This window comes from Mytilus galloprovincialis, chromosome 8 (genome assembly GCF_965363235.1).
Source record: "Mytilus galloprovincialis chromosome 8, xbMytGall1.hap1.1, whole genome shotgun sequence".
Lineage (NCBI taxonomy): Eukaryota > Metazoa > Mollusca > Bivalvia > Mytilida > Mytilidae > Mytilus > Mytilus galloprovincialis.
The window spans coordinates 93,602,097-93,617,532 of record NC_134845.1 but is presented as its reverse complement, the minus strand read 5'-3'; the positions used below and the strand labels follow the sequence as shown (position 1 = coordinate 93,617,532).

The following is a 15,436-nucleotide window of genomic DNA, read 5'->3' as shown; positions in this document are numbered from 1 at the left end:
AATTTAATGAGGATCATATTTCAGTTAGTTTCAAAACGGGGATTAGCTGGTTAGCTGGAGATCAATCAGACTTTATTTAGATGGACGTGTCTTAAAAAGTAATACAGTAGATAAAAATGAAATTGGTTAGGGGGGGGGGGGTTAAAATGTTTTAAAAGAGAAATGTATTTTCTGTTTATTTAACATTTAAAATTTGGGTAATATAACATCTTCCTCGGTTCTTTTTTTCTCTAAGCATATCATTGAGGGAAAGAAATTCAAAAGCAATTAATCTAATTTAAACTCAATAACCCTTGCAGTTATTTTTCTTTTCATACACCAATTTGAAAGTACACAATTTGTCAAAGTCTTAATCGTCATCAATTAAATAAAAATTGGGAATAAATTTAACGGAAACGATAAAAATAAATACACCATTAAATCGCAATTTTAGAATGAGTCTAAATATCAAAAAAAAATATTAATTTTAAACTTACCAAAGTCGTATTTCCCCTACAAGAAACTTTCCTAGGATCAGTGGATTGCGGAATAACGTCCACATTTCTAAAACGTTCACGTAAATTGATTGCGTCCTGTGTTAAAACAGTTATTGGCCAATCAAATCGGTATATGTAATTTAATCTGCACAGCACGAGATGACCCAATAACCCGAACTCCTTCGTCGTTCGGGTTATTGGGTCATCTCGTGCTGTGCAGATTAAATGGCATATACCGACTTGCTTGGTCAATAACTATAACTTATTCATATTAATTTATGTCTGGAGTTATTTTTGTTGTAGTTCGGTGATCAATTAAAAATTAACAAGACATTTTCTTCCAAAAAGACCTGAGGTAAGTTATTGTTTCAGTTCAACACATAAAAAGGTTAGCATTTTAGACAATGGATTTACCACAATATAATACAAGTACAACAAAAACAAATAAACGAATAAACAAATAAAAAATAATAAAAAAATAAACATTACGGTTCCTATATATATATATATATGTAAAATATAACAAAACTTGTTACATGATTGTCTTGTATATAGCAATTTACAGCCGATTTCATTGAATGTGAAGGGAAAGGTAGAATGCTTGATTTGCTTGCTTGTAAGTTGTTTACCTAACCTTATAATGACTTCACGGTTCAGCAAGCATGCAAGCTAACCATAGATACAAGCTTTGCCTACACACTCAATGCAATCGGCTGTAAAGTCTCTTAGTTGATGAGACTAATACTACATTGTGTAAGATGGACTATAACAATTGTTTCAGATTTCATTCCCTGAAATTTAAAACATGAATTGCAATATTCTTTTCTATAGTATGCCACATTCTGTTATTTCAGCAAAAAAGAGGTAAACTAAACTTTTATGTGAGTGTTTCCCTGATAAGTTGCCTCTGATGAGATCATTTTATTCAAGCTAAATTCAGATCTTTTCCCCTTTGCTTTTGTTTCGGAAAAAAATTAACCAGCGTTCAACTATGCATTCGGAACGATTTAATCAGATATTATGAAGCAAATAAGACCATTTTCCTTTTCTATGCCTGACATGGCATTGATGTCGCGGATTACAAGGACAGCTCGACTGCTCATACTTTTTCTCATTCACTCAGGATCCTTATTTATCTCTTCAGAATTATAAGTAGGAAGGACAGCTCGACTAGTCATATTTTTCTCATTCAGTAGAATCTTTATCAACTTTTTAAATTTGTATCAATTTCAAATTCAATATGGTTCATGCTAGCCACACTATGACTATTTGCAAGTCTTTGGTAAGCGTCGACATCCTCCTCGTCGTCTGTGTGACACATGATATCACCATTGACGGACATGTTGGCGTTTTCATCCTGCTTCTCTGTGTCCTTTTTGTGGGCTTTTGGTAGATTTTTCATGGATATGTTCATGTATTTAAATGCATTGAGTAGGAAGATTCCTCCCACAACAGTTATAAAACCTAAGAAGAAAGATAATATATCCTTCCAGTCCATGTAGAAAAAGTCTTTGAACAATACAGCTGATAACGAGACTACACATGACGTAAACAATACGTAATAAATTGGAGTCACTACCGCGGTATTGAATATATCTAACGCACGATTAAGGAAATTCAACTGTACTAATATACATGTGATAACTATAGCAAGCATCAAATAAGTAAACCAGTTCGTGAATTGCTGGTCCCCTTTTATTGTCTGTGTAACAGCTACACCCATTCCTTTACAACCCATCACAGTAAAAGCGCCGAGAGTTGCGCAGATTGTGACGTAAACCATCACAGATTTACTTCCATATCGAGGTGCTAGATATATCATGAAAACCATGGATATAACCAATAGTAGCAGACAAAATACGATAAAACCTACAAAATGAAAAAAAAAATCAAATATAAAATGAATAGGCAAAGAATTCTTTTCCAAATTCAGCTATCTTTATGGAGCATCTGATATCAGCCCTGGTTTTCCTGGTTTTTTCATGAAATGTTTCTAAAACTGTTGTTGGTCTCTATGTTATTTTTTAGGTTTTTTTTAACTATTGTTTTGTCCTCGAATTTGAGTTTTTATTTCACTACGATATCGTCTAGCTCTTTTACTTGTATATATATTTTTTCATAATTAAAAATATACAGTTTTCTTATTTTCATTTAACTTTTTTGCAGACATTTATGAATAAAGAAAGATATGAATGAAATGAATATAACACTTTGTTCATTTCGAGGGTGAACAGCGCTTTTCTGTATTAATTTTCACAAGGACCAACGAAAAGGTGACACCCTGAAATGTTTTTAGACATAACACAACAGGTATTTTGAATTGACTAATAATATTACAAATATAAAAAAAAAAAACACATATCCACACTAATCTGTGTCCACACTTGTAACATTACAAATATATTACCTGGCTCTTGAACTTTTTCTAACATTTGATCCATTGTATGAACTTTGGTTTCTTTTGGAGAATGCATAACCATGACAGTAGATCCGATCACACACAATCCACAGCTCACTTTACCTATTATATTCAGTCTTTCTTTCAGAAAAATTGAGGACATAACAGCTCTGAAAAGGGAGGGAGTTGTTGATAAACAAAGTGATACAAATAACAACAGGTTTGATAATATATTAAATAATAATTCATCTTATGGGTTATTTACAATACATATGAACGGGAAGGATCATTACATTTTATATAAATAAATAATAATGATTTGATGAAGCAATGCGATGAAAAACGAAATCCGAGATATTCTACCCATAGAAAACAATAATGAAGGGTAATTACGTCCTTTTCCATGATGATTTAATATATTTGTTGCTTAAAAACACAAGATCAAGTCATCTAAAAAACTTGAAAAGAAATTTCGCTCAAACCAGTTCTAAGGGCCATCTCAATTTCAGTGAGGTGAGATTTTTTTTTTGGCATGTTGAAGGTCTCACTGTATACGTGATTTTGAGATGATGAAGAAAGGTTACGAAAACGTTGTTCCTTTGCTTTTTTTGTGGTACATGTACTGATTTTGTGTCAAGGATGGATATCCCATACCCTTTGTTTTTCTATTATATGCATGATGTAAAATTATACTTACGCCACAATAACACTCAGGGCTCCAAGAGGTGTAACCAATGTCGCTGGGGCAAATGCGTAGGCAACAAAATTGAGTATTTCTCCGAAAATCACTGAAATAATGCATAGCAAAGTTAAGACTGGTTATACATCGTTCGGAAAAAAACTAAACTAAGTGCAGTGAAGTAAATATTAAAAATCTAACACTCTTTTATTGGGTTAAATGTTCACAAGTGGTATTCTTGTACTATCTAATTTGTTATGGCTTGACCCTAATAGGTGTAATTTTGCGAAACAAATAAAATAAAATAATTGCAGTTCAATTTACAAATTGTAATCAATGAATGAATTTTAAGTTGGATTTTTTCTTACATATAACGTACAGTTGGTATTTTTCTGACAATGACCTTATAACGCATGCTTAAAAACATTGACAAGTGGCACCAATAGTACCCATACAAATTCCTATCATACTGTATAGACACATATTTTTGTTGCTATGGTTACTTACTTAGGAACATCCCAAGCCACCACAGCCATTCTTTCAGATAACCATATCCACCTTGATCTGTAATTATATTTATTAATTTATTTGTCATACTGAAATGCAAATTTTCTACCCCAATGGCTTGTCAGCATATATAAATAAAACGAATACAACAAAGCATAAAAAAAAAAAAAACAAAAAAAAAAAACCCACAAAATAAACCCCACATTTCCTATATCCATTCTTAATTTTTACAATAATTATAGGAGGTAAATAAATCGGGAGCTTTTGCAAGTTTGGTGTCCACGTTCAGTGCAAATCGCATTCGATAGGGACATGGACCCCTTATATGGTCGTTTACTTTTTGTGTCTAAGTTAGGTAAAATATTAAATAATATTAAAATATATATATCAGAAAATATATACTAGCAATAAAGAAGTTCCATGCTCAAACGCATGCGTTGCAAACGGATTATTTTTTATAAATAAAACAACAAGCTGCTGAATATCAAACGAATACAAAGATAGATGCAATTTCTGGAATCGATCTCCAATATTTAAAACGCGTCATTTTGGTTGACTATTTCCACACTTTTGTTGATATGATAAATTCATTAGAATTTGTCTCTTTGCTTCTCTTTTAAAGATTGATGAAATGTTCGTTGTAGTCCATGTTTTAGTTGTCACTTACCGGCTCTTGTTCCTCTCCTTTTGGCGATTCTAATTAATCCACGTTTCTTGAAGATGAAGCTGCTGCCAATGAATGCGTTAGAGATGACGGCTAAACTAAAGCCAATCCAGAAGCCATAGATATCTTCATTAGATACAATATGTTCTGTGGGTTCTGTTACGTTCGGAAGGGGGGATTGGGTAGTATTAGGGTCAGACATCTGAAAAATCAAGAGAATTCCAGCATAAGTGTCATTATATAAATGAGAGATTACTAAGCCTTAATAAAACAAACCTCTAAGGCCAAATCAAAAAATATGTGTGTTTCCTATTTCCCTAGCTACCTTAAATTTCAATAGTGGTTACTATTTTTCAGCATCAGTGACTGAATTTCAGTGTAGGTAACTAATTTCAAGTATTAAAAGTTAATTTCAGTTTTATCATCTTATTTTCATTGTTAGTAACTGAATTTCAGAATTAGTAACTGATTTTTAGTATCAGTCACTGATTTTAAGTATTAATCGCTGATTATTCTAATTTTCAGAAATAGTAACTGATTATTTTAAATCAAATTCTTATCAATTTGCTTTGTGTTCTTGACTATTTCTGGCTTGTTAAAATCAATCCTATTCTGGTTGTATTATACTTGATCTTTTATCTAAACGAGTTTAATATTTCAAAACTGATATATTAAATAAACAATTCAACGTAAAATCAGAACGGACCTGGATTTTTGTACAACCAAGGGGCATATTTAATTTTCCAAGGCCAATTGGATTTAAACTGGTAATTTTGTCAGATGAATCTATAATTTTTATAAAATTTTAAAACTATGTCATTGAAATGTTTTACATAGCTACGTGCTTAAAGACCACAAACCATTGAATCGATCAGTTATGAAAATGAAAGTATTATCCATAATTCTAATTACGAAAAAAAAAAATATGTGATTATTTTTTAAATATCGAAAGACGACCCTGTTAATCTTTTTTATAAGCTATATTTGTAGGTTGTGAAATATCCTAACGAGTAAATAACTCGGAATTGAAAGTAAAAGTACATTGTATACATGCCTAAAGACCAGGGATATTTGTGACTGGACGTTATACATAAACAACAATTAATCAGGACACAAATTGAGCACAGTTACGGGTGCTAGATGTGGATCAGGATCTGCTTACCCTTCCGGAGCACCTGAGATCACCCCAAATTTTTGGTGAGGGTCGTGTTGCTTAGTTTTTAGATATTTTTTATGTTGTGTCTTGTAAACTATTATTTGTCTGTTGGTCCTTTTCTTATTTAGCCATGGTGTTGTTTATTTTTGACTTATGTGTTTGAATGTTCCTATATATCACTTTATTCTGGTATCACCTAAGTTGGACAAAGGTATACAGGAAAACACATTAGTTTACATTACATTTCATATATGTACATGTGTTGAGGAAGCATAAAATATGAGTTTTTTTACAACGGTATGATCAGTATAGCCGACAGATTAACATCAGAGAGAATCCAGTTTGTCATTTATAATTCTAATAAATTGGCACAATTTTTGAAGTTTAGATTTCTGTTTTTGGTTCATAATAGCATTAAATTTTAAAACATTACAGTTCGTTAGGTATTTCTTGTCAAGTAGTGTTCTATCTGTCAAGAGACTGCTGCATTCCATTACATAGTGTTATTCGTCACCTTTGGCAACTCTGCACAACGGTATCTTTTGTCTCTATTTTGTATTGTAAAGAAAGACTACCGTGATTTGAAACCCTCTGATGAAGGAACAACTACACACAAATATGGAAGGAGATTTGAAATGAAGTATTGCCAAACATCAATGCAAATTTATAACCTATCAAACAAATTTTCTTTGTACTTGTTTGATAATTGATGGCGGTATGCCTTAATCTACAACTTGTTCAACATTCAAGTGTTATAAACAATTAGTTCATTTGTGGAACACAGTGCTAACATTCTGGAGGGAAAAACAATTGCGCCTCACTTCTAAATTTAAATAAACGACGGATTTTGAATATCATTATATGATATATTCTCTAAATTTCATTACATTTCTTAACAGTCATAATCTTTATAGAAAGCAACAAGAGGGAGAGAAAAAAAAATAATTTAATTTACCCCATTGAAAAAACCGAAATTGTTACCTGACGCCTAAGAAATAAATATATACATATGTATTGTCATGTCTAATATGTTTTATAAGATGTGAGAATAATATTAAGCCTTTCACAGTTGAATTAATTTACAAGGTCATTTTGATAGCTTTCCGCCATATACGATGGTTAGGATGGGTTGACAGATTAGTGAAGGTTGGGCTATAATTATACAGAAAATTAACTTTAAAAAAAAACCTATAGAGAACAATACGTCAAATTTTAAAAAAATGACAATAATTGAAGTGCTAGATTAAAGAAATAAGGAATAATGTACAACAACAAAAAAAAAACCACATAAAGAATCCTTTTTAGTATGTTTCACTTTTCTATAAATGAAGTTATTACCTCTGGTAAAGATGTGAAGTTCGCCATTTGAATAATCTTTTTTTATTTCTCTTGTTTAGATCTATCTGCAAGTATTTAAAATATTAGAATAAAAAAATAATTTAAAATCATCAATTCTTTGTAATAATTAAGCAAAGTGAACTTTATATCAATAGATATCAGAGGCGGTTTTTTTTGGGGGGGCAGGGGCCCGGGGCCCCCTTTTTAGGAAAAAAATTGGTTGCTTATATAGGGAATCACTAACACAAGACTAGAGCGGGCCCCCTCTTAGGTCAGTCAGTGGGCCCCCTCTTATGAAAATTTCTGGATCCACCACTGGATATAAGAAGTTGAGATATGAGTGCCAATGAGTCAACTCTCCATCCAAGTCACAATTTATAAAAGTAAACAATTATAGGTAAAGGTACGGCCTCCATATGTATGTTTTTATGCAGGTACTAACTTGGTGGAGACTCTTTTCGAAGAAAATGGCGAGTTAAAACTACTTTTAAAGATTGATTAATTAACCTCAGTGGCGGGTCCAGGGGGAGGGTTCCGGGGGTTGGAAACCCCCTTTTTTGGACGATCAATACATTTGAATGGAGCATATAGTTGGATCCCCTCTTTACTCTGAGTTGGGAACCCCTCTTTTTAAAATGGCTGGATCCGCCCCTGAACCCTCAACGTGTACGATAGTTGTCAATAGTTCCGAGACCATTATATTGAGTATAGTAATGGGGTTTATAGCAAATATTAGTAATGGGGTATATGAAATAAACGTATATGACTTTCCCTTTTAAATTGCAGCATAGTAATCATTAGCCTAGGGTTACCTCGTTTAAAAGTGTCAAGTTGCTCCTAATAAGTGATCAAATATTGAAACAAAAGGAGAGTTGACCTACAATGTATTTCAGTTAGAATTGGATATTCTAGTCGAAATTCAATATTTGTTATAAGTATCCTGATATGTGTATATGCATAACATATTAATGATTCATTTTGTTACTATAATTTTCTCATTATCGGGTATTTAGGTTTTTAAAACCACATACTATTAGTAAGGCATTCTTTGTTAAACTATAGAAGTATTATATTACCTATATAATTACTTCCATGGTAAAACTATAATTGCATACTAATGATAGCACCGCTGCATACACATCCTATATAACCCACAATATTAAATGTGATTACTGTTTTGGTGTTAGATTTTCATTAAAGCTTCCGAAACTGAAAGTTGATAGCACATATATTGTAAACGTACAATGGAGGACTTTCTGGTCAAATATCTCTGATTTCATAGATAAAATAGTGTAGAGAAAAATGAGAACACTATATACGTCCTTTATTTATCTGACAGAGTTCACGTTTCTAAATACCGATGATGGTTGATAGACCCAAATGTATAAGATAAAAGCAAGAGTTATCATTATCTTTATGTTTATATGGCAGTGGCAAATATTTCATGCATTTTCAGACCAAAATACATACGATAAACTTAGGCGTAAACAGTTTAATTTTAGTTTACTAAAGAAATGTTCTGACAGCTGAGCAAACTGATGTTTTACAATTTATTCAAGCATACTTTTCATATGATCATTTATTCAGATTTTCTTTTGAATTTCAACAAGTATCGTAAAGGCCATGATAAGACAGCATTTAAACAAACAAAATAAACATGAAGAGGCTAACAGTAACAGAAGTGAGTTTCCATTATATCAGGCGCTAAACAGTCCTGGTTTAGAAAAGTTGTCTATGTTATATTATTCAGTCGGACGCAGACAAAAATCTAAGATATAACTTGTGCGGTTCCTGACATGTGACAAGCGCATGGAAAATGGATATTAGTGAGATATAGGGAAAACGGTGGTATAACATTTTCCCAGCATTAGGTTGGCCTTTTGTGTACGAAAGACAGGTGAAGGAAGTCAACTTAGGAGCGCTGTGATTGGATGTAAGGGTACCATATATTTTTTTATTTATCTATGAATAACTGCAGTGTGTAAATTTACAATATAAATTTCAAAACCTATTGAAATATTTTCTAGAGAATTATTCGAAAAGGCTTCCAAAATTTCATAAATTTGGTGCAAAATGACGGTGGGCATGGATAACATAAACAAGTTCCGTTGAAATTGGTCATGATACTATTTGGCTTCAATTTTTGGAATACAGTAATAAAGTACCAAAACCACACATAACTGTTTTATCCAGGTTTTTATTATAAAAACTGGTAAATTTAGAAAATGTTAGTATTGTCGCCTATGGCAGAATAAATAGTACCGTTTTCCCTATACCATGTATACAGGAAAGTATTAATTATGGAGTTTACGGATTGAGAATAATAAGGGGAGGTGTAAAAAAAGAGAATAATGGGTTGCTAAAAATAAAGAATAGAGAATAATCACCAACATATGAAGAATAGAGAGTAAGGGGTGTTAACATGATTAAAATGTAAAAAATATAGAATAATGGGTGTTAAAAAAGTAATGAATAGAGAATAATAGGGTGCAAAAATATATATAGAACAGAGAAAACTAGACGGGTTGCTTAAGTATAAAAAGGTAGATAATAATAGACTACAAATTAAGGATAGAGAACAATGGGGAGAACATAAGAATAAAGAAGAGTGTTCTAAAACAATTAAAGAATACAGAAATAAAAATTACCCCCCCCCCCCGTCAAGACCCTTGTTTAGTAAACATCAGTCGGAGACATCAACCTAAGAATTCAAGGTCAGTGAACCTTCGTTCTTTGTCCACTTGTCTAGTCATTTCAAAGATATTTTATGTTTGAGTTTATCAATTTTGTATCATTGATATCGTGAACGAATATTTTTGTTGATACTCAATGTATTGTTAAAAATAGAATATTTATCTCAAAATACACTTTTATCTTCTTATATGAAATAGTGTATCTATATATGGCTCCCTATATCAGTCTACACAGTGATGGTGTCGAATTCACTTACATCATTAAACACATCTAAATATGGAAATATAGATATTTTATGCCCCATTGATGGGCATTATGTTTTCTGATCAATGCGTCCGTTTGTTCGTTCGTCCGTTCGTTCGTCTGTCCAGCTTCAGGTTTTTGGTCGAGGTAGTTTTTGATGAAGTTGAAGTCCAATCAACTTGAAACTTAGTATACATGTTCCTTATGATATAATCTTTTTAATTTTAATGCCAAATTAGAGTTTTTGCCCTATCTATTTCGACCGTCAACCCTCCGAAGGTCGCAGTTCGGATTTGACAAGCTCTATAGATGATTGTTATTGTAGACTAGATCATCCTCTAATATAGTTTTCTCTCTGGACGTACGGTCTTGAACCAAGAGCATCATCGGAGTTCAAATGTGTACGGATTGATTCCTGACAATTATTTTCCCACTTCACAGAGAATGGGCCCACTTTGTTGACGATGTTAAAATTCCCAAAATGCGTATTCGTTACGTTGTTTCAGTTTCAAAGACAGTTCTTATTCCGATTTAAAAATAAATTTAGGGATATGAAATTTAAACTCCGGTAATTTGTTTACAGGCTTTAACTCCCACGAATTCTCAACGTGTTATTCATACATTCTGATTCCATTTAAGTTTTGATCAAATATATATCTAATAATATTTAAGCTTCATAAGTACGTATCTATTAATTCACCTCTACACAGCGTTATACGAAGATTTGTCCAAGCCTTATTCTAATATTAAATCAGAGCTCCGTCATGGTAATGACACTGAATAAATTTATTGGTGCCAAATATAGATTGTTTGTAATAAACGTAGGAGTTACTGCTTTGGGTTTTCAACATGACATAGATGTTATCAAGATAATTTTTTCTGTCATGTCATTGTATGTGGTGATCTCAACAATGCTGCAAATTCGTTCGTTTACTTTTCGAACAACCTTTATACAAAACTTCAATCGATTGGTTTATTGTAGATGCTATATCATAATGTCCAGTTTGTGTTGGTAGAGCAGAAAAAACTAACAATAAGATAACTAAGCGCACTTTGGCACGATTGGGGTTAAAATCCTCAAGTACAGTACTGACAGACCAGTGGTCACTGTAGAGACACAGTGCCTTTAAGGATCCAAGAGCCCTCGTATATTGAGCAAAGATCCCTACCAACAGAGCTAGGAGCTCTTATCATTGGAGCCTTGAGCTCGATGCGCTAACAGTGGAAAACAGAGCCTAAACGGATTCCAGAGCGCATATGAGTATCTTGGAACACATAATAAAAGTTGGGATGGAACTCGGACCCTTGTTATTTCCCAACCCCCAGTATGGTGCGACGAAAACAAGACTGTGGGCATATTTTCTGCTAACATGTGTTTGGTGATTGATGATAAATGCCATTTTTATCCTCAAAGTTACTAAGCAACAAGCTACTTTCAAGTAACAGCTAAGTAGGAAAGACAATATACGGGTGTAAGTAAAGGACATATTACTTATATGAATAAAAGTGGAAGTACATCTCTATATTTATCACATTTGTGCCTGATTCAAAGTAACAAACACAGATTAACTTGGTTTAGGAAATTAAAGCCAGAGAATTGTATAATCTAGGAAATTACCCACATGTAATAATCATTCGCAAAAAAATGTAATTAGGAATAAATATAGTATTACTATATCAAGCAATCTGATTAAAATATAGTTCTTTGGTTTCGTTATGCTCATTCGAGTCTATATATATACCAGATGGATTAGATTGTCATACCAAATTACATATGTAAGTCAGGAATCTGATGTTCAGTGCATGGTTCTCGTCTGTTTATGTGGTTCATAAGTGTTTCTCGTTTCTCGTTTTTATATAGATTAGACCGTTAGTTTTCCCGTTTGAATGTTTTACACTTTAGTAATTTATGGGGGCCTTTATCTAGCTTGCTGTTCGATGTAAGCCAAAGCTCCATGTTGAAGGCCGTAAGTTGACCTATAATGGTTCACTCTGATAAATTTTTACTTGGATGGAGAGTTGTATCATTGACACTTATACAACATCTTCCTTTATCTATTGTATAATTACATTTCTTTTTCTTAAATTCTATCTTTTTGCTTTACGATGGCAACACATTTGACTGTGAATACCATTTTTAAACCTTATACGCTTTGTATAGTGAGCTCATATACACATATATCAATATCTCGTATTCCAACAATAGTTCTACGTTTTAAAGTTTCCAATACGCATACCGGTATTAAGCAACTTATGTAACGGTTAGACCATGGAACAGTATGAGGGGCTAAATATACTTTATTATCCTAAATTTAAACTTTATGAACTCAGACTTTTAATTAGGTGGTCGTATAAGGTGAGTATGACATAAAAAGGTTATTTAAAAGAACGATTAAAAACAAACAATAACGTAAGCATGTAAATAGAAAATTTAATGTCACAAAGTAGAATTATAGTGTTAATGAAGAGTTTAGAAAATGCATTGATATATGCATTTTGTTCCATCAATAAAAAAAAAAATAAAACATTCCACAGTCCTTCATAAAAAAAGCTAACATTATTGAACACTATTTTGTATTGTTGATAATTTTTCATAGATTGATCACAATTCATTTATTTTATGTATCCGTTTATTTATCAGTTAGTTATTTTTCTCTCATTTGTTTATTTATTTCTCGCGAGATGCCACTGTCTCTTCACCTAGCTTAGTTTGAACATTTTACTTGGTTGTCATCCAGTGGCAAATATTTCATGCGTTTTCAGGACGAACAGTCTACTTGAAAATTGGAGAATCTGTTATAAATACTTAGATTTGGGGGGGGGGGGGGGGGGGTATGGGGGGTTGGCCGTTGAAAGAGTGATAGAATAGATAAAGAAAGAAAATAAACCAGGGAGATATCTATAATTTATATACTAGTCGGTACTTAGTGTTTCGTTTTAATTCTATTTCCCCAAATAATGTTATGATTATTACTATGGGAATTATTTTTATCAGTCAGTGATATTGTTGGCTTCTTCCAAAACTACCTCTACCATGTCTACCCTTTTTTCTTGGGAAAATATGCGTCATTTTTATCCAATTGGGAAATTTATAATAAACCATGAATTTGACTGGAACTTCAATTAGCAGACCCCCTTTCAAGAGGTAAACCCTCATTTGAAGTAAGACCCCTTATTGTCAGTGATGATACATAAATAGACCCTCAAATATGCACATATAGTCATTTAAGGCATGAAAACTGTTTAAATGAGTGTTTTTACTTTTGAATTCATGCACAATTACTTCTGAGACTGCACTGTTCGAGAAAAAAGTTGTCTTTTTGGGAATAATTTTAAGCCATTTTTTTTCAAATTGGGATTCTTCTCCAGGGGAAAAAGCCTTTATTCTCTGGTAATTTAAGGCAAACAATATCACTGTCAGTATATTTATTTATTATTAATTGGCGACAAAGCTGGTGACAATTCTTCGTATCTGCTTTTTTACATTACATAAGACGAGCTGTTCTTGTTTGTCAATTAGATCTATATCCATCTTTGTCATGTGACACAGTAGTCTTCTCATTGTCAACAATAGGTAATCAATAAAGCCAGGTAAAGTAATTGATTAATTATATAAAAAAAAATGATAGAAAAATGTGAGATTATCGATTCAAAGGAAGGCTTAACTCAATTATCACTATAGATTATTATTTTGAAATGTGCCACTTCATAAATTGACAAGTGACTAGTCGACGCAAATATGACCGAACTCAATCTCTCCCTCCTCTCTCTCTCTCTCTCTCTCTTTCGAACTCTATAAATTGATTTTTAAGTAAGTTATATTATGATATGATACTGGTTTAAAATGTTTCGTTTTTGTAATGACCAAATTTGAACTCAGGTTACTGACAACCTAAAAATATTAAGGGTTCTTCTCTAGCTCTATCCTATATCCATTTTTTTCTTTCTATAATTCGATTTACTTATGTTAGAGTGAGATGAATCAGGTGGCTGACCTTTAATTCAAAATTCTCATTTGATACAAAAAGAAAAGACTTAAAACCATCAGTATCAAATGAGAATTTTGAATTAAAGGTCAGCCACCTAAAATCATGAAAAGTTCTTAACTCGCTTTTCTTTGTCATTGTATAGAAATATAACAAACCAAAAATCTTTTCAATTTAAAAAAAAATGTAAATTCATAAGGGCTCCATCTGTTGCTCGACATTTATGACTGAATTTATTTTATAATTCAAATTTTTATTGACCAGTCATATTTCCATATAAGAGGGTCCGTAGGGGGGAGGGGTACTAAATAGAGAATAATGGGACAACAATTAAAGAATGTAGAAAAATAAAATAAAACCAACGAGCAGAAATATAACACCGAGAAAAAATTGTAGAAAAGTATAAAGAAAAGAGAAATACAATGTGGAAAACTAATGAATAAAGAACTTGAATGAAGGATCACTGTTCATACCCTCAATAGGTGTGTCGAGTATAAAGACAATGCATGAAATTAATAAACAAATCAGGGTAAATATTTAGAAAAATATTCAAACAGTTGAGAATATTTTATTACGGATAGCCATACACATTTATAATTTGTAACTTTAATAAAATACGTGAAATCGAAGAACATACGTTCAAGATTTAAATAAAGTAAATTTTTGAATTTTCAAATAAAAAAAGATGATATTCTTATCCGTGGAATGTTACATAAGAGAAACATAACACAATAACATATATAAGTAAGTAATTACTTACCTTGCTATAGTACTGACGCTGGAGACGGTAAATAAATGTAGTTTTCAACTCAATTTCAAATATATTACTTTTTAAAATGAATATAGTAAACACGGTATCTCCACCGGTGACCTCATGTCCAAACAACGCTTAGTTGATCAGTAGATATGGGGATTGTCCATTCATGTAAACAATGTACCTGGAATCTACCTGAGTGTTTACTCAACCCAAACGTAGGTATGTTCTGATACGTTTAAAAATAGCCTTCAGATCAGGTGATCACATTTTTGCGTCATATTATCAACGGGGGTTTCTCAAGTTGGCAGGTAAACGAGTGAAATGTGAAACTTTGAAAATTAATCAAAACACGAGGTCACAATTAATCACGGAGTAAATAATGCCACGTGTGGACACTAGTATTCATTGAAAGTATAGTGAATTTAAACAAACATCTGTTATGAGGAATTCAATGCGACCCCCTTTTCTGTGAGACATTCAATTTGATACAAATGTATCAAATTCTACTTTACTATGCACATCAGTCACTAATAATATA

General features: G+C 32.2%; 1 protein-coding gene across 1 annotated transcript; it reads right to left on the bottom strand.

The window, feature by feature from the left end:
* Window positions 1-714: 714 nt before the first annotated feature.
* LOC143042872 (magnesium transporter NIPA2-like) lies at window positions 715-15,436 on the bottom strand. The gene is made up of 7 exons (XM_076215365.1): window positions 14,902-15,436; window positions 7,219-7,283; window positions 4,728-4,926; window positions 4,061-4,117; window positions 3,572-3,662; window positions 2,884-3,044; window positions 715-2,345 (listed from the first exon to the last, which is right to left on the bottom strand). Exons 2-7 carry the CDS (start codon window positions 7,243-7,245, stop codon window positions 1,681-1,683), a joined length of 1,200 nt encoding a protein of 399 aa, XP_076071480.1. The 5' UTR covers window positions 7,246-7,283; window positions 14,902-15,436; the 3' UTR covers window positions 715-1,680.

Coding starts and splice junctions, on each gene's coding strand:
- LOC143042872 (XM_076215365.1), bottom strand. CDS start 7,245: ATGGCGAACTTCACATCTTTACCAGAG. Junction 3,045..3,571: donor GCCCTGAGTGTTATTGTGGC/GTAAGTATAATT, acceptor CTCCCTTTTCAG/AGCTGTTATGTCCTCAATTT. Junction 2,346..2,883: donor AGAAAAAGTTCAAGAGCCAG/GTAATATATTTG, acceptor TTCATTTTGTAG/GTTTTATCGTATTTTGTCTG.